Source organism: Leucopleurus acutus, assembly GCF_964270905.1.
Source record: "Leucopleurus acutus genome assembly, chromosome: 16".
In the NCBI taxonomy this organism is placed as follows: Eukaryota; Metazoa; Chordata; class Mammalia; order Artiodactyla; family Delphinidae; genus Leucopleurus; species Leucopleurus acutus.
In genome coordinates this window covers 45,126,573-45,154,002 of record NC_139158.1, presented here as the reverse complement: position 1 = coordinate 45,154,002, position 27,430 = coordinate 45,126,573, and the positions used below count along the sequence as shown (strand labels likewise).

Genomic DNA, 27,430 nt, shown 5'->3' with positions numbered 1-27,430 from the left:
AGAGAGAGTAACTCAATGGCTACTCCAGGTCTTCAAAAGTTTCCCCCGTGAAACGGTCACCAGGTGCCCCCTCTTCACGTGAACGGCGTCCAAGTCAGGCTTCTGCCAAGACACATAGCTAAACCTCATCTATCCAGCCTCGCCCATATTCAAGCGAGATTCCGTCCCCTGGGAAAGTTTTACCTCAACAGACCTCAAAAGCAAACCCAGGATTCACCAATCACCTCTGAATCGTCTTCTCTCATGTGTAAGGACAGACAGACGCTATCAAAGCATAAAATTCCAGTCTGAACCTCAAACCTAACGTGGCTGACCTTCCACGGATGTCACGAGTTTCCTACCATCTCAGCAAAAAATGGGACCACAAAGAAACGTGTATTTTGAAGCACAGAGTATGAAACTCGGAGGCCATTACTGACATCTTTTCACCATGAATCTTGCCAAGAATGCTGACCATCACTGCCTAGCCTTTGAGACATACAGAAAAAAATTCCAATAGGAAATTACTAGTTGAGAAATTTCTGAAGTCTAGCCATGCTATGCACACATATTCCACAATACTGCCATGAGAAGTATTTTTTTATTTAACATATTGCTTTTATATTGGGTTGAACAAAAGCAGAAAGGCAAAGTGGATGCCCTTGAATATTAAATGGAATTTAATATGTGCTGACTCAAAAACGGAAAAACTCCACAAGTGAGAGCAAATACCTTAAGTATCAGCATCACCCCTAAACACACAGCTTTTAGTGACTAATAGCTCGCTTTCCCATCTCTTCAAAATCAAACCAGAGTCCCAACCTCCCAAAAGACACTAATCAATTCCACTGATCTTACCTTAAAGCAAAGCACACAGTCGCCATTTTTGAGGGAGACAGAAAAGAAGTTTTACCTACTTAAGCCAGCACAGTAAGATCATGACACTTTTTCATAGTCCTTACTTTCAAAATATTTTGGGTTTCATTCCACTTATTTGTCCATTCCTTGGTCAATTCTTGAACCTAAAAGAAAAAACATACATATGCGTTTGCTCCACAAAAAAAATGACTTGGATTTTCTTCTAGAAAGTTTCCAAACTCTTATAGATTATGGAAGAATGTACAATACTTTTTATAATTAGGTAGCAATGCCTCAAAGAACCATCACCAAATATAAATCACACAAGCTGATCTTACCCTACAACCTACATCATGGCAAAGGAAAGAACAGAAAAAAATGTGTCAAGTTGCCTAGAGTTTTACAGCAGCCTTTTTCCAGGTGTACTTCAATAAAAGCTGCTTCCTTGGATGTTAACCAAAATTACAAGTTCAAAGATGACAACGCCCCATTACATGGGTTAATTTTTCCTGATTATACTTTAGGTCCTACGAAATAGTGATTTACTTTACTTTCCAATTAGATGTGATGATTAAATCACCTTGGAAACTGCAGTTTTCTTTTAGGAGATAATCTGCTTTTGTAGCTAATTAATAGGGTTTATAAATCTCAGTCTATCTTTAAAAAAAAAAAGGCAGCTCTTTAATTGACTCTTAGTAAAAGCAAAAACTTTTTGATAAAAATCAGCTTCTTTCCAGTCTGCGGTAACTTAGGGGAGAAAATATGCCCCATTGTCGAACACAGCACAGTTGGAAATTGCTTCTCAAAGTTAATGAAAATATTCTGCTAGTTCCATACAACTTTTTAAATGACCTAGTGAGTGATTCATTAAGAAGCAAAGTGATACCTGATTGAGAGGTAGGAAAAAAATGGAAAATTCTGTAAAATGAATACACTTAGGGCTAAAAGAAAGTGACCTCTGAGGGGCATAGAGGGGGACACACCCTCCCAAGGCCTTTTCCCTCCTGTCCTTCATCATTCCTGCCTCCTACCCATCCAACAGCAGATACCATCCCAGTTCAACTGACTGGTCTTCCCACCAGTAAGTTACCCGATTTAACCAGGTCAAAGTGAAGGCACAGAATACACTGGATTATACTCTCACTGCTAAGACGAAGATACTCCCCACAGGCCATTAAGTAATATAAACGGAAAGGGCGTGGGTCAGCAACCTCCATGAAAGACCACGTTCGTTACTGACAAGAAATAGAGGAACTGGAGTGATGGTTCACCCAGAGCAAAACCAGAACACCTCTCACCCACCTGAATTCATTCAATGGGCATTCATTTTACCCCTCAATTTACCTCAAACAACTACAGGAGTTCTACGTTACCACTGTTTTCAATAAAATATCTTAACTGGTTACTAATGTCAAACCTATCACGTTCTTGGAACAAACAAAAGAAACAGAACTGAGCCTCTCTAACTCTGATTTTTGCTCGTTTGTACTGGTTAGGCAAGGAGGCCTTCCTTTCATCACTTGAGTGATGCCAGCCCCACAGCATCTAAGCAAGAAAAGTCACCGGGCTTTTTGTTTTGGAAAAGCTTTCAGAGAGGGAATATTCTTACGCCTTCTCTCCCTACAGAAGGGGAACATACTGGGGTGATGAATTTACTAATTTATAATAATCAGTTGACAGATACTCTTTGGCACTTTATCTCAGAAACACAAAGCATTTAACAATAAACGCTTCGGCATTTCAACAGATAAATTCTCCCTGAAGAAACGCAAGCCAATTAATCCTTTTCCAATTCAATCAAATAATCTAGCTTTCAACAAATCGTTAAGTATGCCTTGGGTTTCTTTCACTACTGAACTTAAACCAAATAATCTTCATTTATAAAATTAATTTAAAACTGCAAAGTCTGATACCACCTCTAACAACGTGACCAGTTGATAAGATTTATAGCCAAGCAGATGATCGGCAAACAATTTTAAAAGGTCGGCAAAGACTAGATGAAAATTTAGAAAATGTTATGAACAAGAGGGGCAGTCATTTCTGTCCCAGCAGGTATAATGCATTCAAATTAAAATGTTTATTGGTTTCTATTAACTTGCTAGGTATTTCTGAAAACCATTAGTAAGAAACAATTTAAGACTATACAGACATTTCAAAGCCCTCAAAATGAGAATCTGAAGTACTAAAATACAAAATGTCAAGAGAAAAATAGGGATTAAGAAACTAATGTTTTCACTAATGCTATTATCAGCAAATTAATCAGCATAATTATCCAGGGAAGTGTCAACAAGTTCCTAACTACAACGCAATTTATATCTTCAATATTGTGTATTCTTGAAAGAGCTCTACCAACAGAATCCAATTTTCTTTCTCATTCTGTTTTAACCATTCAGCACAGTGAACAAAATCCACTCCAAAAATGTTATTAATGCTGTTTCTCCTTTTACAGAGGGTTATTTTTCTTTAAACAAAAAATAGTATAGAAGTAGATCAGCCATGAAACTAGTTTTCAGAAAGCACCAGCACACAAACTGTGGCTTCGGCCCAGAACACCCACCCCCCACCCCCCGCCTCAAATCCCACCTCGCTTAAGATCAACTAAGCATCTCCTCGGAGTATTCAGTGATTCCCCAAGTGCTGCACTTCCCTCTGGAAAGTAAAAGGATGACAGAAAGCTCCACGCTGGTCGTGGTAAGGCTATGGGGACCACCACTGTGAACACAGCCTCCCTCTCCCGAAGGCCGCGGCTGCCTCACTGCCATGTGAGACAGCCCACATGTGCATCTCAGTTGCTGTTAACCATCGTGTGCCAGGAAAATCCCATTTATTAAGTCACAGAGAACATGAAATGCACAGGTAGTCAACTGCTGTGCCTCTTTAAAAATGGGGTGAGGGCGGGCGGAGTGTTAAGTGTCATATAGAAATAAAATGAGTCTCAAACAGCAAGTACTAAAAAGTATGCACTTAAAATACTGAAAGCTATGATTTTTCTCAAAAACATAACCAGTCAAGGTATCACTTACTCTGGCTTCATTCTGCTGAAGTTTCTCCTCCATGCTTAAGGCTGTGGGAGAGTCCAAGAGGGCAATCTACAACGTAAACCAAAAAAGACAGCAGCAATTAGTGAACACCAGTAATCTAGAGGAAGGACCCAGCCATGATATTGTAAATTATCAGAATTGCCAAATAAACTATCAAACAGAGGTAAGAAGTATTGTCCCACAGCCCCCCAAAAAGTGTCAATCATCACTAAATCTTTAACCCATGGGTTGGGTTTCATTTCTCATAATATTCAAAACCACAGCACCCTGGTAAAACTACATTTGCAACACAAATCAGCAAAGAGAAGGAAAAAGAAAAACATGTAACATACTGACATTTTATCAAAATCACACACAGTCTAAATCCCTAGAGCCTGAAGGATTCGTCTGTTTTGAATGTATACAAAGTACACATTCAAAAAGAAAGCATAAGTCTTGCTCAACCACAGGCTTCTGAGATCCATCCACACTGACACGTGCAAATGAAAACTCCTTTATCATCACCGCTGGATCACATCCTGCGTACAGTATGGCTATACCACAACCTGTGTGTCCATTTCCCTATCCGTGCTGCAAAGATATAAAGACTGACATGAGAATGATAAACATCAAATTCAGGTTTGCCCTGGGGGGACAACGCAGGCAGAGACGGGAGAGGCAAACACAACCAGGTGGGGCGCACGGGGGCTCCAACTGCATTTGTAACTCATAACCTGAGAGGCAGGGACACGGGGCTCCCGACAATGTCACAAGAAAAAAAGGAAGGGGGTCTCCCTCCCGCCCCACCCCATAGGCAACCTCTCTTGGCCAATTTGCTATGTAAATGTGCAGTTATTCTGGGCACATGCAAGCATGTTTGTGTTGTTTTTCTAAACATCAACAGCATGAACACTATTCTGAACATTGCCTTTTTCACTTCACAGACTATCTTGGGGAAAATTCAGTACGAGTAAGTCCACTGCATTCTTTCTAACAATTCCAATTCCACTGTAGAATACTCCATTGTGTGGCTATGCTACAATTTATGTCCGTACTTTCCTTTTAATGGACATGCAGTTTTTTCTCATCTTCTGCTTTACCAGCGAAGCTACAGTGACCATCTTACACCAGTTGCCTACAGTATGTGTGGCTGTGTATCAAGAGAGCAAAATCCTAGAAGGGCATGTGTGAGTCATCTATATGTAGGATTTTTTTTTAATTGCCAAGGTGTCCTTCGCGGAGGCTGTCACATTTTTTTTATTATTATTTACTTTTCAATTTCTATTCAAACAAATAGAACCCATGAGGTGGTCATCTTAGGTTCAGTTAAACATTCAGACTCACAAGACACGGTAGGCCATGCTTGGCATCTGTCTGCTGGGCAGAAAGCAGAGCTGCGGCAGGAAGGGCAGGGTCCCAGCCGAGCCCAGGAGCTACTGCCTTTGACCCTCCTGAGGGGTCCAGATTCAAACGGGCACATGGTACCCACCTTGGCTGAGAAGCCCAGGCCCCACAGGAGGTAGCATCTCTAGTAACAACACCAGAGGCACAACCTCCAGGACCCACCAGGGACAAACCCAGTAACAAGAGTCATCACCCACGGGGAAACCCCGAGCTGCGGTTTCTCACAGGGGTTTACATACAGTTCATCCTCATGCAGCTGCAATTCACCTATTAGGGGTCACTGTTATCATTAGGGATGCTGTCTGGTGATGGAGCTGGCATCCCACTTTTACCTGGTTTACAGAGAAGGAGGCCAGCTAGTTAATAACCCTTAGTAAAGGAAAGTCATCCTGAGTGAAGGAAAAGAGCTGCGTTAACTCATCACCACAACGCATCCCTGCCCCTCTGCCCCTCGAGGGTCATCTTGTACACAGATGGTACTCAATAAATGTTTTCCACTGAAGAAGTACCGGTGGCAGGTGTTATTATGACTGCATCGCTTATTAGATGGTTGACAATTTTCAAAACAATTAGTAACCCGTTTATAACATGGCTAATTGTACAGATACCACTGTTAGGGTTTTTCGTCTATAATCAGAGCCGAAACATTCTGACCATTATCATCAACTCGGGAGACAATCACTGACTAAATGTACGCATACAGACTACTATTTTGGGGCACATGCAAAGAAAGACCTACCTAAGTCCTTTTAAAAGACATCTTTAGTAACACTAAACCATTTGCAATTAAATTATTCCTTGCAAGGTGTCTGTTTAGAAGACAAATGTTCAGGATTAAATAATACTCAGATTAAGTTCCTGTGTTAAACCAAGAGGAAAACTACATCAGAACTTCAGCAACATCAACGCCACCAACAGGCAGCCACCTCATGTCTCCCACCTGTGCCCACACACTGGGCGATCAAGTGTTTTATCTCTTCCCAGCTGATGGGTGGAAAGGACATCTCCTTGAGGTTATAATGTCCACACAGTAAAAGACAGAGCTTGATGACGTTCTCTGTATCTACATGCATGTATATACTCATTGCTTCAGATCTGCACTGACCGTATTGCAAATGACAGTAAGCACATGTTCACATGTTTAGAAGCCATTTCGAACTCTCTTTTCTATGAACTATGCTCATATTCTTTGTTCATTTTTCTGTCAGGTTGTGATCTTTCTTTTTTTTTTAAATAGAAGCTCTTTTCATAATAAGGAAAGTAGTCTTTTGTTGCATGAGTCGGCAATCTTTTCTCCTGGTTTGTACTGATTAGAGCAAATTTCCATGATGTCATGTAAATGTGCTATGTCCTCACTTATTTTTGTCCCGGTGAGCACTCACGGAATGAGACAGAGAAGTTAACGTTCCCCGTGGCAAGTGTGTGGTCTCTGTCTCCTGCCATTTCCTACAATCGTGTTGGGTTTTTTTTCTTTTATGAAAGCTGACTTCCTATTTGATTTTAATTATGAACTGCACTCTCTGTCATGATAAAGTGCTTTTTCTAAGGCTCACATCATGCTGTTTCTGCACTGCTCCCTTTCCCCTTGAATTACCTGGTAGGCCTTTGCCCATTCTCACACACACCATATCACCTGGTTTTACCGTGACCCTCTCTGAGATGTATCTATCTTCAAAGTTTACACGTAACGACACTTCTAGTATCCTGCTATTATTTATAGTTTATCTGCGACTCCGGCTACACAATGAGAAATCCATCATCTTCCACCTCCTCTTACTCACTGTGGTCTTTGTTTCCTGGACTGTTCTTGCTTATTTCATTTCTATATTGTTTAATTTTCTTGTTATCTTCAGGTACATTCAAGAGGGAAGAGTTAACATTTTCTCTCTGCCAAATTCAAAGCAGCAGTCTGCTTTGAAATACAACAAAAGAGGACATGTGAAAAGACAAGATATCCAAATGCTCGACTTCATGAATCATCTGAAGAGTGCAAACTAGTCGTTCTGTGATACCATGAAGCTCCAACAGAGTGGCTACGATGAAAAATAGACAATACCAAGTACTGGCAAGGACCTGCAGCGACTAGAACCGGCATCTTCATATACTAATGTAAGTCGGTATAACAACTTTTAAACACGATTTGGCAGTAGCTACTAAAACCGAACATAATGTACCCCTTCTGACATACCAACTCCACTCTGAGGTATAAGCCTAACAGAAATGCATCTGGACATTCTTGAAAAGACAGGCAGAAGAAAGTCCAAAGCAGCACTAATAGCCCCAAAAAGCCCATCACAACTAGAACAGATGAGTTGGGACATACTTGTATGATGGAATACAATACAGCAACAATCATAAATGGATCTACAACTCCACGTACCAACGTGGATGAATCACACAAACGGTCTCAGATGTAACTTGTTCACTATTATTCTCTGCACGGCACACTCCCACCGGCCCATGCAAGGCCCTTCAATTTGTCATTGTCCTCACCTTCCCTTTTTTTCCCCCTCTGTCCTGCAACCCTGCTGCCTGTACCCTGTCACCTCCCCAGCCCTCATCATGGGCCAGCACCCTAGTACATCTGCAACCCTTGGGTTTCCTATGCCTATGTGGTTTTTTTTGGTTTTTTGGGCTTTTTTCAATACGCCAAAAATATTTTTATTCAAAATTTTTTATACTCAGCAGCTCAAATTTTTTTATATTCAACAGAAACAGAGATGGCAAATTCTATGAGGCTTCATATTCAACTAAATTCCAACTCATTAAAATTGGTTTTCTTTTACTTTAAAAAAAATTATCATACAGTAAAATTGACTTTTTGGTATACGATGCAATGAATTTTAACACAGGTCTAGATTCACGCAGCCACCACTACAATCAGAACACAAAACAATTCTCCCAGTCCAGAAACCTCCCTCCGTGCTCTTTTTGCTGTCACAACCTCTTCTCACCCCTAACTTCTGAAAACTCCAGATCCGTCCACTATCCCTAAGCTTTATGAGAACGTCACATAGATGGATCTTTTGACACCGGCTTCTTTTTCTCAGCATAATGCCTTTGAGATTCATCCAAGTTACTGGTGTATCAAGAGCAGTTCTTTCATTTTTATCGCTGACTTATTCCATGGTATGGATACACCACATTCACCGCTGGAGGGCCACGTGGATCGTTTCCAGTGTGTGAGCTGAAAATTTCACTTTTCTAGTGTAAACACCCAAGAGAGGGACTGATGGGTCATATGGTGAGTGGATATTTACTTGGTAAGAAACTACCAAACTGTTCTCCAGAGTGGCTGCGCCATTTCGCACTCCCGGCAGCAATGTGTATTTGCTCTCCAGCCCCATCAGCACTTTGCCAAGTGGGAGTGCTTTTTTAATTTTAGCCATTCTCATAGGTGTGTAATGGCGTTTCATTGTGGTTTTAATTTGCATTTCCTTAATGACTAGCAGGGATGAACATCTTTTCTCTTTTTTTGCATTGCTTTCTTTTTTTGAATTTTATTTATTTTTTTATACAGCAGGTTCTTACTAGTTATCCATTTTATACATATTAGTGTATGTATGTCAATCCCAATCTCCCAATTCATCACAGCACCACCACCACCCCGTGCCGCTTTCCCCACTTGTTGTCCATACGTTGGTTCTCTACATCTGTGCCTCAATTTCTGCCCTGCAAACTGGTTCATCTGCACCATTTTTCTAGGTTCCACATGTATGTGTTAATATACGATATTTGTTTTTCTCTTTCTGACTTACTTCACTCTGTGTGACAGTCTCTAGATCATCCACGTCTCTACAAATGAAGCAATTTCGTTCCGTTTTATGGCTGAGTAATTCCATTGTATATATGTACCACATCTTTATCCATTCATCTGTTGATGGGCATTTAGGTTACTTCCATGAACTGGCTATTGTAAATAGTGCTGCAATGAACACTGGGGTGCATGTGTCTTTTGGAATTATGGTTTTCCCTGGATATATGCCCAGTAGTGAGATTGCTGGGTCATATGGTAATTCTATTTTTAGTTTTTTAAGGAACCTCCATACTGCTCTCCATAGTGGCTGTATCAATTTACATTCCCACCAACAGTGCAAGAGGGTTCCCTTTTCTCCACACCCTCTCCAGCATTTGTTGTTTGTAGATTTTCTGATGCTGCCCATTCTAACTGGTGTGAGGTGATACCTCACTGTAGTTTTGATTTGCATTTCTCTAATAAACAGTGATGTTGAACAGCTTTTCATGTGCTTCTTGGCCATCTGTGTGTCTTCTTTGGAAAAATGTCTGTTTAGGTCTTCTGCCCATTTATGAATTGGGTTCTTTGTTTAATTTGAGCTGCATGAGCTGTTTATATATTTTGGAGATTAATCCTTTGTCCGTTGATTCCTTTGCAAATATTTTCTCCCGTTCTGAGGGTTGTCTTTTCATCCTGTTTGTAGTTTCCTTTGCTTTGCAAAAGCTTTTAAGTTTTATTAGGTCCCATTTGTTTATTTTTGTTTTTATTTCCATTTCTCTAGAAGGTGGAACAAAAAGATCTTGCTGGGCTTCCCTGGTGGCGCAGTGGTTGAGAGTCCGCCTGCCGATGCAGGGGACACGGGTTTGTGCCCCGGTCCGGGATGATCCCACATGCCGTGGAGTGGCTGGGTCTGTGAGCCATGGTCGCTAAGCCTGCGCGTGTGGAGCTCCGCAACGGGAAAGGCCACAACAGTAAGAGGCCCGCGTACCGCAAAAAAAAAAAAAAGAAAAAAAATTAAAAGAAAAAGATCTTGCTGTGATTTATGTCAGAGTGTTCTTCCTATGTTTACCTCTAAGACTTTTATACTGTCTGGTCTTACATTTAGGTCTTTAATCCATTTTGAGTTTATTTTCGTCTATGGTGTTAGGGAATGTTCTAATTTCATTCTTTTACATGTAGCTATCCAGTTTTCCCAGCGCCACTTACTCAAGAGACCGTCTTTTCTCCATTGTATATCCTTGCCTCCTTTGTCATAGATTAGTTGACCACAGGTGTGTGGGTTTATCTCTGGGCTTTCTATACTGTTCCACTGATTTATATCTGTTTTTGTGCCAGTACCATATTGTCTTCATTACTGTAGCTTTGTAGTATAGTCTGAAGTTAGGGAGTCTGATTCCTCCACCTCCGTTTTTTTCCCTCAAGACTGCTTTGGCTATTCGGGGTCTTTTGTGTCTCCATACAAATTTTAAGATTCTTTGTTCTAGTTGTGTAAAAAATGCCATTGGTAATTTGGTAGGGACTGCATTGAATCTATAGATTGCTTTGGGTAATACTGTCATTTTCACAATATTGATTCTTCCAATCCAAGAACATAGTATATGTCTCCATCTGTTGGTATCACCTTTAATTTCTTTCATCAGTGTCTTATAGTTTTCTGCATACAGGTCATTTGTCTCCCTAGGTAGGTTTACTCCGAGGTATTTTATTCTTTTTGTTGCAGTGGGAAATGGGAGTGTTTCCTAATTTCTCTTTCAGATTTTTCATCATTAGTGTATAGGAATGCAACAGATTTCTGTGCATTAATTTTGTACCCTGCAACTTTACCGAATTCATTGATTAGCTCTGGTAGTTTTCTGGTGGCATCTTTAGGATTCTCTATATATAGTATCATGTCATCTGCAAACAGTGACAGTTTTACCTCTTCTTTTCCAATTTGTATTCCTTTTATTTCTTTTTCTTCTCTGATTGCCATGGCTAGGACTTCCAAAACTATGTGGAATAATAGTGGTGAGAGTGGACATCCTTGTCTTGTTCCTGATTAGAGGAAATGCTTTCAGTTTTTCACCATCAAGAATGATGTTTGCTCTGGGTTTGTCGTATATGGCCTTTATTATGTTGAGATAGGTTCCCTCTATGCCCATTTTCTGGAGAGTTTTTATCATAAATGGGTGTCAAATTTTGTCAAAGCTTTTTCTGCATCATATGGTTTTCATTCTTCAATTTGTTAATATGGTGTATCACATTGACTGATTTGCGTATATTGAAGAATCCTTGCATCCCTGGGATAAATCCCACTTGATCATGGTGTATGATCCTTTTAATGTGTTGTTGGAATCTGCTAGTATTTTGTTGAGGATTTTTGCGTCTATATTCATCAGTGATATTGGTCTGTAATTTTCTTTTTCTGTAGTGTCTTTGTCTGGTTTTGGTATCAGGGTGATGGTGGCCTCATAGAATGAGTTTGGGAGTGTTCCTTCCTCACAATTTTTTGGAAGAGTTTGAGAAGGATGGTGTTAACTCTTCTCTAAATGTTTGATAGAATTCACCTGTGAAGCCATCTGGTCCTGGACTTTTGTTTGTTGGAAGATTCTTAATCACAGTTGCAATTGCATTACTTGTGATCGGTCTGTTCATATTTTCTATTTCTTGCTGGTTCAGTCTTGGAAGGTTATACCTTTCTAAGAATTTGTCCATTTCTTCCAGGTTGTCCATTTTATTGGTATAGAGTTGCTTGTAGTAGTCTCTTGGGATGCTTTGTATTTCTGCGGTGTCTGTTGTAACTTCTCCTTTTTCATTTCTAATTTTATTGATTTGAGTCTTCTCCAGGAGGGCTCACGCCGAGGAGTACTTCCCAGAATTTCTGCTGCCCGTGTCCTTGTCCTCACCATGAGACACAGCCACACCCCACCTCTGCAGGAGATCCTCCAACACTAGCAGGTAAGTCTGGTTTAGTCTCCTATGGGGTCACTGCTCCTTCCCCTGGGTCCCAATGCACATACTACTTTTTGTGTGCCCTCCAAGAGTGGAGTCTCTGTTTCCCCCAGTCCTATTGAAGTCCTGCAATCAAATCCCAGTTACCTTCAAAGTCTGATTCTCTAGAAATTCCTCCTCCCGTTGCCGGACCCCCAGGTTGGGAAGCCTGACGTGGGGCTCAGAACCTTCACTCCAGTGGGTGGACTTCTGGTATAAGTGTTCTCCAGTCTGTGAGTCACCCACCCAGCAGCTATGGGACTTGATTTTATTGTGATTGTGCCTCTCGTACCATTTCACTGTGGCTTCTCCTTTGTCTTTGCTGTGGAGTATCTTTCTTGGTGAGTTCCAGTGTCTTCCTGTCGATGATTGTTCAGCAGTTAGTTGTGATTCCGGTGCTCTGGCAAGAGGGAGTGAGAGAACGTCCTCTACTCTGCCATCTTGAACCAATCTCCCTGCCTATGTTTTTAAATTCCATAAATATGAACTTATGTAAAAGTGAGAGCAAGAGTATATATGACATGATTACATTTATATAAAGAACAAAAATAGGCAAAACTGAAAAACAACCTCTGCCTTAAGAAGTCAGGATAGAGGTTACCCTTGAGGGGAAGGGCAGGCAGCACTGGGAAAGGAACATGAAGAGGAGTTTCTAGGGCGCTGGTAACGTTCTGTTTCTTCATGGCATGCAGGTTAGATGGATAAATGCAGCTTGTGAAAATTCACTGATACATATACTTATAATATGTATAATTCTTCAATGAAGAGTTCACATGTATGTATATATCCATGTATATGTGAATATAAACCACTACATATATATCTGTATGTCTGTAATCTATGTAGTAGGAGAAGCAAATACGTGTCAGAATCTTTTGCCGTACTCAAACTGTGCTTTGAAACTCTGATGCACATGGCATTCTGCATAGGCAAATAAAATTATTAAAAGTAGGAGCTTTTATTTGCCTGTACTTAAACAAATAACCCCGAAACAGAACTCTGATATGAGTAGCATTTTCAGTGAATCATGGCAGCATCTGCAATAGGATATTGTGGGAATAGAGCAATGTCACTAGAAAAATTTACACTTAAGGACACCTGCTGGACTTTCCTGGTGGCACAGTGGTTAAGAATCCACCTGCCAATGCAGGGAACACGAGTTCGAGCACTGGTCCGGGAAGATCCCACATGCCGCGGTGCAACTAAGCCCGTGCGCCACAACTACTGAGCCTGCGCTCTAGACCCCACACACCTAGAAGCCCGTGCTCTGCAATAAGAGAAGCCACCGCAATAAGAAGCCCACGCACCGTAACAAAGAGTAGCCCCCACTCACCACAACTAGAGAAAGCCCATGCGCAGCAACAAAGACCTAATGCAGCCAATAAATAAATAAATAAATAAATAAGAAACCTGTGAATGTTACCTTTATTAAAAAAAAAAGGAACACTTGCTTATTTTATTGAGCATCACAAATTTAATTAATTTTGGATAAGCCTGTACTGTCTCACAACAACTTTTAGCTTCAGGGTGTGATAAATTATTTTAAATTGGACTCTTGTTTTTATTATAATGTATTAAATTTATCAAAGAATTTTATCTTCAGTTTATCCTAAAACAGACAACTATCTTTTCCATCCTCACCCCCAAAACTACAGTAACAAAAATAATCCTTTAATGACTGTGGTGGTCTTTGGCTATGAAAGAAACAAGACAACAAAAGATCACAAAGTATAAGGCAACTGGCATATACAACACCTCTGAAGACGTTCCTCAGACAGAATGTGTAAAAGTTTTAATAAAGTTTTTCTGTCCATGTGATAAAGCTCCTTTCGAGGATTTCCTCAGTTTAATTTTAAAAGGCTGATCTTTCTTTGCTCATAACTTATTAACATATTAAGTACAAGAAATTAAACCAAGAATTTTCCAAGTACTTCCCTTCACATGTAGTAGTTTAGACGATCCTTACATATTTACTGCAGATAAATGTTGTTAAAACATTGAAAAAAGATCCCAATAATAAGGGGTATAAATAAAAATGACTATTGTGGCTCGTGTCATAAGTGATTCAAGCCTGACAACATCACATGCAGCGGGACTCTGTGCTGACGGTTTCTTTTCACACACGGGAAAGCTCCACATCAAAAAGAACAATGTATGTGGAGATATTTTTTGGTGCAGAGCAAGTCCTGGCCCACTGCAGTCCACCAGCTTATGGGACAGCACTGTTGGGTGTGTTCCAGGACTCAGGAAACTCCGCAAGGTTCTCGGCCTGTCGATATTCTCACAGGTCAAACCACTCATGGGATGTCAAGGACTTTGAGGGCCATATTTTCCTGAAGGGAAAGCTGCTCTGGAGAGAGCAGTGTGCATTTAAAGAAAAGTTTTGGGTTTTTTTAATGATACACTTCAGACATCCATTCACAGGTTAGGAAAATGGGAAGAACTGTATCTTTATTTCTAACTCCAATTTAACCTAGATTTTCTTTTTTTTTGCCACACCATGCAACTTATGGGATCTTAATTCCGCAACCAGGACTGAACCAGGGCCACAATAGTGAAAGCACCGAATCCTGACCACTGGACTGCCAGGGAACTCCCTCACTCAAACGTTTTAAAAAGTGCTCCTTGGAATCTAGAAAAACGGTACAAATGAACTTATTTGCAAAACAGAAACAGAGACAGAGATGTAGAGAACAAATGTGTGGATACCAAATGGGGGAGGATGGGATGAATTGGGAGATTGGGACTGACACATATACACTACTACGTATAAAACAGATAACTAACGAGAACCTGCTGTACAGCACAGGGAACTCTCAATGCTCTGTGGTGACCTAAATGGGAAGGAAATCTAAACGAGGGGATACATGTATACATATAACTGATTCACTTTGCTGCACAGCAGACACTAACACAACACTGGAAAGCAACTATACTCCAATAAAAATTAAAATTAAGGGACTTCCTTGGTGGTGCAGTGGTTAAGAATCCGCCTGCCGATGCAGGGGACAGGGTTCAAGCCCTGGTCCGGGAAGATCCCACATGCCGCGGAGCAACTAAGCCCATGTGCCACAACTACTGAGCCTGCACTCTAGAGCCTGCGAGCCACAACTACTGAGCCCACGTGCCGCAACTACTGAAGCCCGTGTGCCTAGAGCCCATGCTCCACAAGACAAGCCACCGCGATGAGAAGCCCACGCACCGCAACGAACAGTAGCTCCCGCTCGCCGCAACTAGAGAAAGCCCATGCGCAGCAACGAAGACCCAACGCAGCTGAAAATAAATAAATTTGTTTGTTTTTTTAATTAAAATTAAAAAAAAAAAGAATAGGGCTTCCCTGGTGGCGCAGTGGTTGAGAGTCCGCCTGCCGATGCGGGGGACACGGGTTCGTGCCCCGGTCCGGGAAGATCCCACATGCTGCGGAGCGGCTAGGCCCGTGAGCCATGGCCGCTGGGCCTGCGTGTCCAGAGCCTGTGCTCCGCAACGGGAGAGGCCACAACAGTGAGAGGCCTGCGTACCGCCAAAAAAAAGAAAAAGAAAAAGAATAAAGTTTGAACAGGGAAAAAATAAATAAATAAATAGAATTAAAAAATAAATAAATGAAAAGTGCTCCTTGATTCTCTCTCACTACAGTATCCAAACCTAACAGCACGGACCACACTATGAGCACAGAATGCAGCTCGGTAAGTGCACCATGCAGATTATAAGGAAGTTTTCTGTAAAAAACACAAAAGGACAAGGCTCCTTCACGAAAACCCCAAGAGATCCTGAAGTGAGGCAGTTTCAACAATCAAACAAAGACCCAGGGAAATCGCCTGAGCCAGGCCACAGGGATGTCACATGTGTCCCTGCATCACCATAACCACTTCTATAACGGGCGATACAAAACAGAGATTCAGGAAGGTGCTCAAACGAGTCTTTCATTCTGTTAAAATACATTTTCAAGTCATAAAATGCTTGGGTAGAATCTTAAACATTACTCAAGCCCCTCGATTTCCTTCCACTAATGGAGATTATGCTGCTAATCCTATTGCATGCTAAATTTCCATCCGTAATTGATAACTATTAGATAGTTAATCATTTTGGGTTTAGTGGATAAAATCTTACACACGGAGCACATAATGAATGCAAAGGCCAACGGGAGCGTGCTGTAAAGGAAAGGCCGGCAAACTCATTCAAAGCTTTACTTAGTACTTATTTACTCAAATCAATACAACCACGGAGATAAGTGCCTCGTTAAGATCTAGAAATTGGTGCCATTACTCAAAGAAAATTACCCATAAGTCTCAGAAAAAGCCAACCTGATTCCCTTGAGCAAGCAGCATTTTCAGCCTGGCTATTTCAGCTCGCAGCTCACGGATAAGCTTGACGTTGGCGTCCTCATTAATTGTAGGCTTGTTGATGATGTTTTTGGCTCTATTTGCATAGCGAAGAGTACTTAGGGTTTCTCCGTAATTGACATCAGCAGGTGAAATGGCTGTGAAGAATGAATTCAAAAAGTAATTTATCCGGCGCTCCGTTTCATTTAACACAAAGTTGGTTTGTAATTTAAAAGTCAGATTAACCCCAGGTCATTGGATAGACTAAATATTCATTGCCACAGTCATGAATATTAAAAATTATCTAGGACTCATAGGAAAAGTGCTCACTATACCAAATTAAATGCCATTTCGCTCTTTTTAAGTTTAGAATCGGCCATCTAACCAAATCTCCTCTGCAGCTTAGGGAGTTTTCTCCGTTGAAAATATAAGAAGAGGATTTCAAAACTATGTACGCTTCCAATGTAAAGTAGAAATTTAGATCCTTTTAAAAGTTCTGGCAAAACCTACCACCGGTAAAACTCCAGAGCATTGTGATTTTTGAAAAGAGTCAGTAGATCAACTAATTCTTTTCTGCCTAAAGCTCTGGTTAATCAATCACACCCCAATGCCAACAAACTTCAGGGCTTAAGTGACTACACAACCACGTCTGGGGTGCATACCCCCAGGTAGAGCCCTTGCCTCCACAGGGACTCCATGGCATGGGTGTAGGGAGACACGGGGACATGGAAAGGACATGGGGGTGTGGTTAGGAGGAAAAGCATTTCTGAGTTCTCCTCAACAGTTACCTCCCCTTTGCACATTTTTTTCATCTTTTCTGCTTCTTCCTGTTAATTAGTGAAAAGATAGACATATATCACTGTTATTATTTGCTAGATTTACTGGGCTTTTTCCTCTCGATTCTTAATTTTAAATTCCATATTTTCTGCTTTGAAATAGAAAAAAAAAAAGTGGGGTTATTTTTACTCTATGTCCCTACAATGATTTTCTCCCACGAGTTAGCAGCGTTAGAAGTTTCTGTCCTGTTCTTTCAGCAAAGCTAAGAATCATTCCCCATGGACGTCGGCTTGCATAACCAAGAACATGGCAAGTTAATGTAACTAGAAAGAGGGAAAAAGAGTCAATAATACAATACTGTAGACTGGATCACAGAAGGTGCTTTTCTTTAGAACAGAAAAACTTTTTTTTTTTAATACAAAGGTGCTATTTCCTAATGAGACACTTTAAACTTCAGTAGTTACAGTTAATTCACGTGAAACACTGTACTCTGAAGAAAAAGAATTTAAAATTCTTACTGGCAATCATGATAGTTTTAGAGTTTCCTCCAAGGCTATCTTTTAACAACCAAGTCAAAACAGAATCCCTGTAAGGCACAAAAACTTGCTTCTTCTTTACAAGAGGGTTTGCTGCATCCTGAGATAAATCAGCTGTAGGAGAAAAACAAAAGGAGGGGGGGAAGTTAAAGGCAATCATTAAAGATTTTTTTCTCTAATTCGGCTTCAAAAAACCTTGAGGCTATGACTCCGGTTTGTGACACAAACATTAAACCCAAGTGCTCTGCGCTACTATGACACCACCAAGAACGAGAAGAGGCAGCAGACAAGTATGAACCCACCTAAGGCAGAAATGACATTTCCCAGAGTCACGAGGGATTTGTTGATGTTCCCCCCTTCCTTCAGCCGGACCCCGGTGGCACCAGTGGCATCTGCCCGCTCACTTCCGGCAAGATCGACTAAGTGGATCTTACTCACAGTTTCACATGGCATTTCAGAATCAAATTTTGCCTGTGGTGAAATATAAAAGCAAAGTGGAAGAGGTATAAAGAGCCCCAATGTTTATATGTTTATATAACATTTTTTATATGTTTTATGTGTTTATAACACAAATTCTAATTATTTTCCGCTCCTCACTGTGATCTCTCAGGGTAGATTTTTTTTTTTTAATTTTGTTGTTTCATTGGCCTTCTTCTTGATGACAAAAATTAAACTGAATACAATAGAAGCCTACCATATGTGATTCCTAAACTTTCTGAAGAACTGCGGATTCCATTACCCAAATCACTGTCATTCTCAAAAGGGCTGAGTCTGACCACAGCAGATGAGGAAACTAGGCCCTGAGGGGCATTCCACAAAGAAAAATATAAGTAAACAAATAATTAGTTTTGTTCTCATCCAAAATCTGCAACATTACAAGCACAATGGCTTTCCAAAATATGATAAATATAGACAATTATCTGAAAGATCACTCAACCGTTATTCGATGTTAAAATTCGATTTGTTTCACAATTATAAAATAGTAAAAATCTTAAATTGTGTATTCCTTGATTCTGAATTCTAATGAAAATTTACTTTCCCAAAGACTTTTAACCTACGTTTTACAGTCTGAACCAAAACGCCAAAAAGAAGTTACCATATTGTGATCGAAAAGCAAGCCTCTTAGAAACTAGGGACGGCCACATCCTAATCCACATTAACCAGAAAACAGGAGGAAAAAAACGAGTAAACTACAGTAAATCAAAAGAAAGGTAAATTTGTAGAGAATTTATCAGGAGTTGTTCCGACTGACTCTAGAGAATTTTTTCATCTTCTTTGCTCTCTGAGCCTCCTCATTAATGAAAGGTTAAGTTTTTCTATCCGATGTGTTCAATGGTTAATACAGGCCAGGTCCTCTCCAAACTCCTAACATGTGCGAAGCACTGAGAGGACCCCACACCTTTATGTTCATCCGTGCCACCGGTCTCGGTGTTAACGTATTTGCCCTGAGTCATTTACACACGTTCAAAATGCGCTCCACCTCCAGACCATAATGAATTCCTACATTAACACTTAAAGACGTCCCTTGTCCTTTAATATCACTCTAATAATCACAAGCAGCGCTGCGGGTGAGTTCCACAGAGCCATAATGGACCATGATGAGTTACCTTGGCGTCCAGCTGCTCTGACTGGCAACCCTGTTATCTCCCACAGAGCTGGCAACGATGAAAACTTTGACTTAATTAAGCACAAAGCAAGTTTTTTAATGTCTAGAACACGGCAGAAGCCTGCTAAATATTTCTTACGGGTATACATCAGGTTGCATTTCAAATGTAACCGCGGAGAAATCAGCACACAGCACACGTTCAAGTCTAATGAACAAGAAAACGGCAGTCGGCCACCTCTGCTTCTCCTGGCTCACCACGGGTCGGTCCTCAGCTGGTGCCAATCAGCAGGGAAAGCCCTCAGGGACAGAGCCAGCCCCCCCACACACACACACAGCTGCCCTCACCTGCGTGAAGTTGATGGTGAAGATGGCGTGAGACCTGCTGCTGACATCATTCATCCCTGTGGCAGCGGTGGTCCGATTGATGTTTCCTGCATCCATAAGCTCTTCGACATCACCGTAATTCTGTACTAAATGTTTGGATAAATCTGAAAAAAAAAAAAAAAAAGGCGGGGGAGGGGAGGTGAAGAAATCTCCCCAGTATCTAGTAAATGGAAGAAGAAATGTACCTCTACGAAATAGTACACGACTGTACAAATCTGTGGTGGTTTATAACGCAGACTCAGGAGCTGGGCTGTCTGGGGTCAAGTCCAGGCTCTGCGGCTGACTGGTGGACTTTCACGGTTGTGAACAAGTCACTTAACCTCACTGAGCGTCGGTCACCAATCCTGATAACGCATACCTATCGCATATGGTATTTAGGATACCTGTGAGATATCTTCATCAACCTCATCAGCACTAATCATAGCCAGGGAAATATAAACACTATCTCCATGCAAAACACACATTCTTTTAAATCCCTTTTAAAGAAACTTTCCATTCATTTGTTGCGAAACATTCATACGGTTCTAAAATCAAAGGCTACAAAAAGTAGACTGTGTAAAGGGTCTTCCCCCTCCCCCATCCAATAACCCACCCCCAACTTCCCCTTCTGTCAGGCAACCCAACATTATTAGCTTCTCCAGACCCTTCCAGAAATAACCTATATGTATACAGGCAATTACATATCTATTAAGCCATCTTTTTTTCCCCTTTTATACATAGTAGCATACCGTACACATTGTTTCACATCCTGCTTTTTTCTGTGTAACAATACATTGAAGAATATTCTGTATCAGTTAAAGTGATCCTTCATTCATTCTTCTTTTTTTTTTTTTTTGCGGTACACGGGCCTCTCACTGTTGTGGCCTCTCCCGTTGCAGAGCACAGGCCCAGCGGCCATGGCTCACGGGCCCAGCCGCTCCGCGGCATGTGGGATCTTCCCGGACCGGGGCACGAACCCTTGTCCCCTGCATCGGCAGGCGGACTCTCAACCACTGCGCCACCAGGGAAGCCCCATTCATTAATTTTTATGGCTGCACAGCATTCGATTCTATGCATGTACCGTATCCAACAGTCTCCTATTGAGACTATAGAGGTTGTTGAGAGTTTGCTTCCAACACAAGTAACGCTGCTACAAATAATCTTGTATTTCGGTTTTTATGAATATGTGTGAATATTTCTGCAAAATAAATTCTTAAGAGGTGGAATTGCTAGATGAAAGCACATTTGAAATTTTGATGGATATCACAAAACTGTCCTCCATAGAAGGCACTTTACACCCAGCAGAAACAAGGTATAAGACTGTCTCTCAACACTGTCTTACCAGGTTCCTTACATCTGCCGGGACAGTTAACAGATGCTAGCTTGAAGAATTTTTATTTTGCTTTTCTCTGATTATGAGGCTGAGCCTTCTTTCCTCCATTTAAAAATCATCAGTATTTCCATTTCTGTGGACAATCTAGTCACATCCTTTGTTCATTTTTCTCCTTGGTTTTGGAGCTGCCTTTATTAAGTTATAGGAGCTCTTTATATATTAGACTTAACAAGTCCTTTGTCTGAAACTTGAATTGAAAATATTCCCTCCACATTGTAAACTGTCTTTTTACTTTGCTTCTGGTGTTTCTGCCAAGTGTAAAGTTGGCTTTCTGTTTTGTTTTGTTTCACCATTTCAAATTTAACACTTTTATTTCATGGCTTCTGGATTTTAAGTAAAACATTTTTAAAGGCTTCCCTTCTCCAAATTTCTAGGAAAAAAAGTAATCCAGGGTTTCTTGCAGTCATTATGTCACTTTTTACTTTTAAATATTTGATCCATTTGCCATTTACCCTAGTATAAAAACTGAGCTCCAGTACCAAGTTACTTTTTTTTTCTTCCTAGACAGCTTAATAACCCATATTCCCCCAATGTTTGAATAGCAGATTTATTAGAAACTAAATCCCCATTAAGTATCTAGACCAGATTCTGGATGTTTCACCCTGCTTGATTATTCTGTCTCCTCACAAACCCAGCTTTGTAATATGTTTTAACATCAGATAAGACAGTTAAAGGGAAAACATGAAGGCACAGTTAGGCTAAAAACTATTAACAATAATAGTTATCCCACGCTCCACAGAACAAATACACAGTTACACATTTCACTTTGGGCATTAAAAAGCAAAAGTTCAATTGAAAATTTACTAAAATGCAGATGAGGACCTGTTGGTGCACCCGGTATAACCAGGTAAAAAAGACAACGGAAACAGGAACATCTTTAAATCCATGACCAGTTCTCAGCCTTGCCTCCAGCGAGACACACAGGAACGACAATAGCCACAGGAAAGCCGATCTGTGTGCAATTCTTATAGGCCAGCCTTAACTCAGCAGCCGTATACAGAGGAAGTGTGTAGAGCTGACTGTTCTATTCCAAAGACAGCCTTCAAGCCAGCCTATCTTTTAAATAATTCGCAAGGGCCAGCCCTTCACCCGTCATTCCCTGGGACATTCCTCACAAAGGACCGTGACACAACTAGTGTAGCACAATACAAAGGCCGAGAACACAGCACAGGAACCTGCAAACAATCTTCCCAAAGGCGAGAGGTCTCAGAGTCGCCCTATAATCATGTTACCATTAAGGTCAGCTAAAATGCAAGGCCATTTAAAGAGACAGGCTGTAGGGTTGCTTATCTTACCTGGGAACTTGGAAAAAACAAGTTCCTGGAGTTCTTAAAGCCAGAGGAAATCTATTGGCAAGCCCCACAAAATCACCAAATGCCCAGTGAAGTATAAACGCATTAAATGAACATCATGCAGTGACAGCACGTGCAATTTTTACTATAATGATTCCAAAAATAAATTTTTAAAATCTCGCCATTATCCTACATTTTTTTTCTGTGAAACTATTATTTTTACAAAAATTCCCAAGAAGAATAGGGCTGTGAAAACATTCACTCTTACCCTCAACATAAGGTCCTTCTTTCGGATGCTCACGGACTCTTAAATTGAAGGTTTTGGATGACTTCCGTCTAAGTAGATCTCTCACACGTTCATTATAAATTTCTAAGTAGCTAAAAATTTCAAATAGAGTTGAATTCAGTAAGATGATTTCAGACATTAATAACAACAACAATAACAGCAGCAACATACATTTACGGGTGGTAACCATGTATCAGGCACAGCACTTTACGTGGATTATTTCATTTAATCCCTACAATAGCCCAGAGGTAGGTACTACTATTATCTCCATTTTAGGCAATAGAGGCTCAGGGTGATTTAAACAACCTATCCAAGGCCTCACAGCCTCTGCGGGGTCAGGCAGCCAGGAGAACCCTTGATTGCCACGTCTGCCCCCAAACCACTGACGAAACTGCCTCCCCACACAGGTTTAAGTTCAAGGAGGAAAAAACACCTCAACCACCCAGATTTACTTAAATAATAGATTTATAGTGATCCTACCAACATAAAGAATAACACAAATCCTATTCAAATAAAAGAATAAGGCAAGTGGGTATACACTGAAAAGTCGAAAGCTCACTCCATTTGAGATGAGCATCCTTCGTTAGTTTCCGACCAAGGCGGGTTGCCTATACCGGCCTCCCAAACCCCAATCCAAATGGTACCCAAGGAAGTCACTGAACACGTATGTGCTTTAAGCTTGCCTTCCAACCGGCACAGCACAGGAGGGGGAGAGGCAGACTCTCCCCTAAGGAATCCAAAGGCTTTATCCACTCCTTGTGCCTTAAATCAAGCTCACACTCAGTTACTCAGGCCATGGGCCCTACCTGACTTCAGTTCGAAAAGATGCCTCATCCCATCTGGTGGTTTCATTTATCCGACTGAAGAGCCCTTCGCAGATCCGGGGTATTAAGCCAGAATCGCCCTGCAGTGGGAAGGAGGGACGCCTCAGCTGTCACTTGAAATAAAAGCAACCGATGATTGCATCTGCAATTGGCTGGGGTGGACTCAGACTCCAGGGGCCTGCAGGCCCGGCCCAGGGCCCAGGGCGCAGCACTCATCCCCTGCAGGGCTGCTTCCTACTCTCTGAAATGAGAGGATTGAGTTTTCGAATTTCTACCTGCTGGGACCATGATAATATACAGTTATCAGCTGTTCATCAGCTAAATCATGGCTTGCAAACATAAGACGACTTATTCTCTAGCTTTCAAATAGTCACGTTTCGGTCGGCACTGACAGGCTGACGAGCTTCAGAACGGTACCAAAGACGAGGTAAAAATGTTCTCGTTAGAAAGCCAGACTTTAGGGCTTCAGTGTTTTCTTCTGAAATCCCTCCCTACTTTCACCCAACCTCCCATCCCCAAAATAAATATATATATATCATCACAGGTTTAGGAGAATTTTTTTCCTTGATACCATTAAATCAGTATCAATCCTTATAAAGAAAAATTGGGCCTTTCACCACATTTTTTCTTCTTACTTTAAAAAATAAAATAAAAAAGAATACCCAAATGGTACTCAACTGTAAGGTCAGAGAAAAACAGCTGTAACTTATGAGTGCTTTGTTGAACTTACATAAACTAGCTAAGAGGGAATCAACATGTAAATTTCATTTTTTAGAGAAGGCTTTTTTCTCCAAAGCCACAGTAGGAAAGTAGGAAGAGAGAAGTAATGGTAAAAGGAAATGTGAAACTCTTGAAATTGTCTGTTCTTCTCTTATTCTTCCCTACTTCTCAGCATTGAAGATTCACTGCCCAGCGTTTATTTTCTTCTCCTGGAAAGAAAATGCCTGGATTTAAGAAGCCAGGACACATGCACTCAAAGGCTTACATCTGGAAAGACCTGTCCTCCTTTAATGCATTACTTCTTCCACTAACCATCGAGCCTGTAGCATTCAAGGCACCACCGAGCCTGTCGGCAGGAAACCCAGCCATCCTCTGCTAGTCCCCCCACATCTAGAACAGGCTGGCGCCTCTCAGACTCAGTGAACAGTTTTCAAAACCACGACATGAGAAAAGTAAAACACACAAGCACTATCCAGGTCTGGAGAAAACACAGAATGGGATAAGTTCCTACAATCACATCTAGTTCTTCCTCTGCCATATTTTGGGGCAAGTATAACTTTAAGGTTCTTTTTTTTTTTTTTTTTTTTTTTTTTTGCGGTACGCGGGCCTCTCACTGTTGCGGTCTCTCCCGTTGCAGAGCACAGGCTCCAGACACACAGGCTCAGCAGCCATGGCTCACGGGCCCAGCCGCTCCGCGGCATGTGGGATCCTCCCGGACCGGGGCACGAACCCGTGTCCCCTGCATCGGCAGGCGGACTCCCAACCACTGCGCCACCAGGGAAGCCCAAGGTTCTTAATTTATACAGCATAACTACTAGACTCTACATAACCTGTATAATTCTAACATTTTTTATGTATTCACTGGATTTATGTAGTACCTTTCCACCAAAGAGACTCTTTTTTTTACATTTTTCTTGGGGAAAAATGTTTTGAATATTTTTAAATAGAACAGAGTTCAATAATTTTATTCCAACTGTTGGGTTGGCAGAAAAGAAGAATAAATTACTTGTAGGCCCAGCATACTTTTTTGATAAGATTATAAAGCCTTTAGAAACAGAAAATGAACTGAGACTCCCATCCATTATTCATGCTTATAAACTTAAAACTATTTCTAATTTAAAATCTCTCAAAGGAAATCTCGTCCAACTTATTACTGAGTTTTACCTTATTGCTAAAGAATGATCAGAACATGAAAAGCAAGTTAGTACAGACCACGTAGATGAGAGATACTTTTATCAGTCCAAAGAGAGATAATGAGAAATTTTCTTCCCACACAGTATAAACAACGTACAGAGTCTCCCATCATGGTGTATGACTTTCCTGATCCGGTCTGCCCGTATGCAAAGACACATGCGTTATAACCTTCAAACGCAGACTTCACGACATCTGTGCCAAGGGTTTTGAAAACCTGAAAGAAGAAAAAAAAAACAAAAAACCACAAAAGATACAATTACCATGGATTTTAATAAAAACTCCTTCAGTGTTGACAGTGTTCTTGAATCCTACTTTCATAAGGCTTACACCATGTAAATATATCACTACAGAGCTGTTAACAACAGAATAAGTGTATACCCCAGTTCTTAATCAAAAGGAAACTTTTCTGATTTCCTTCATTTGATTTAATGAAGCAGAAAGCAACCCCATCCTTTTTCCCACTTAACAAAAAATTCCTGAACTAGAAAAAGGTAAACAAGGCAAAGTGACGTCATATCTAGAAACAAAGATGATTTTAAAGCGTGATGATTTACCATTTCAGAATTAAATAAACTTATAAAGTGATTCATGCTACCAGACCTTCCAGAAACTAAATATTCAATGTCACAGCAGCCAGAAAGTTACGGCCCAAAAACCATGTCAAATCAATGTCATCATTTTAAGGATACGGCCATTCATCAAAGTCTCCGGAGGCTCTCACAGAGCTGAGTGATGAGTGGGTGCAGATGAGGCTGGGATGCCAGGCTCTCCCGAGTCAGAATCCAGTGCATTTTCCTATTTGGACATTTGCCCAGGATGGAGAGGGCAGGAAGACGAGCTGTGTAGGGCCTGGGTTGGCACTTACGGTGGCCTGAGTTCACGTCCACCGCACCACACAACTGCACTAGGATGCTTTGGGGAATGGAAGGGGGGTGAAGGACAAATACTTGACCCACACAATCGATGTAAAAGAAGCAAATCAAGATGCCTGGTCATCCTCCTTACACCCAGCTGGGGTGGGGACCAGCCAAAGCTTTCTAACCCACTCCTGCCTTCACACTGGACCCCGCCCCCTCCCTGCAGGGGAGACCAGGACACAAAGGGCACACAGAACACCTCCCTGCTTCAAAAACAAGGCACACTCAATAGATGCAGAGAAAGCTTTTGACAAAATTCAACACCCATTTATGATAAAAACCCTGCAGAAAGTAGGCATAGAGGGAACTTTCCTCAACATAATAAAGGCCATATATGACAAGCCCACAGCAAACATCATCCTCAATGGTGAAAAACTGAAAGCATTTCCACTAAGATCAGGAACAAGACAAGGTTGCCCACTCTCACCACTATTATTCAACATTGTTTTGGAAGTTTTAGCCACAGCAATCAGAGAAGAAAAGGAAATAAAAGGAATCCAAATCGGAAAAGAAGAAGTAAAGCTGTCACTGTTTGCAGATGACATGATCCTATACATAGAGAACCCTAAAGATGCTACCAGAAAACTACTAGAGCTAATCAATGAATTTGGTAAAGTGGCAGGATACAAAATTAATGCACAGAAATCTCTGGCATTCCTATATACTAATGATGAAAAATCTGAAAGTGAAATCAAGAAAACACTCCCATTTACCATTGCAACAAAAAGAATAAAATATCTAGGAATAAACCTACCTAAGGAGACAAAAGACCTGTATGCAGAAAATTATAAGACACTGATGAAAGAAATTAAAGATGATACAAATAGATGGAGAGATATACCATGTTCTTGGATTGGAAGAATCAACATTGTGAAAATGACTCTACTACCCAAAGCAATCTATAGATTCAATGCAATCCCTATCAAACTACCACTGGCATTTTTCACAGAACTAGAACAAAAAATTTCACAATTTGTATGGAAACACAAAAGACCCCGAATAGCCAAAGCAATCTTGAGAACGAAAGAAGGAACTGGAGGAATCAGGCTCCCTGACTTCAGACTATACTACAAAGCTACAGTTATCAAGACGGTATGGTACTGGCACAAAAACAGAAAGATAGATCAATGGAACAGGATAGAAAGCCCAGAGATAAACCCATGCACATATGGACACCTTATCTTTGATAAAGGTGGCAGTAATGTACAATGGAGAAAGGACAGCCTCTTCAATAAG

The 27,430-nt window shown here is 40.9% G+C and overlaps 1 protein-coding gene across 1 annotated transcript in view; it reads right to left on the bottom strand.

Annotated features, from left to right (window-relative positions):
• The window catches only part of LOC309973637 (kinesin-like protein KIF16B), a 288,133-nt gene that overhangs the window by 215,214 nt on the left and 45,489 nt on the right, over positions 1-27,430 (bottom strand). The window contains exons 4-12 of the mRNA XM_082857986.1: positions 25,375-25,491; positions 23,346-23,443; positions 22,522-22,631; positions 19,551-19,693; positions 17,902-18,070; positions 17,582-17,713; positions 16,269-16,444; positions 3,861-3,926; positions 942-1,001 (exon numbers count right to left, since the gene is read on the bottom strand). Coding sequence (XP_082714112.1) covers positions 942-1,001; positions 3,861-3,926; positions 16,269-16,444; positions 17,582-17,713; positions 17,902-18,070; positions 19,551-19,693; positions 22,522-22,631; positions 23,346-23,443; positions 25,375-25,491 — 1,071 coding nt within the window. The remainder of the gene's footprint in view (positions 1-941; positions 1,002-3,860; positions 3,927-16,268; positions 16,445-17,581; positions 17,714-17,901; positions 18,071-19,550; positions 19,694-22,521; positions 22,632-23,345; positions 23,444-25,374; positions 25,492-27,430) is intronic.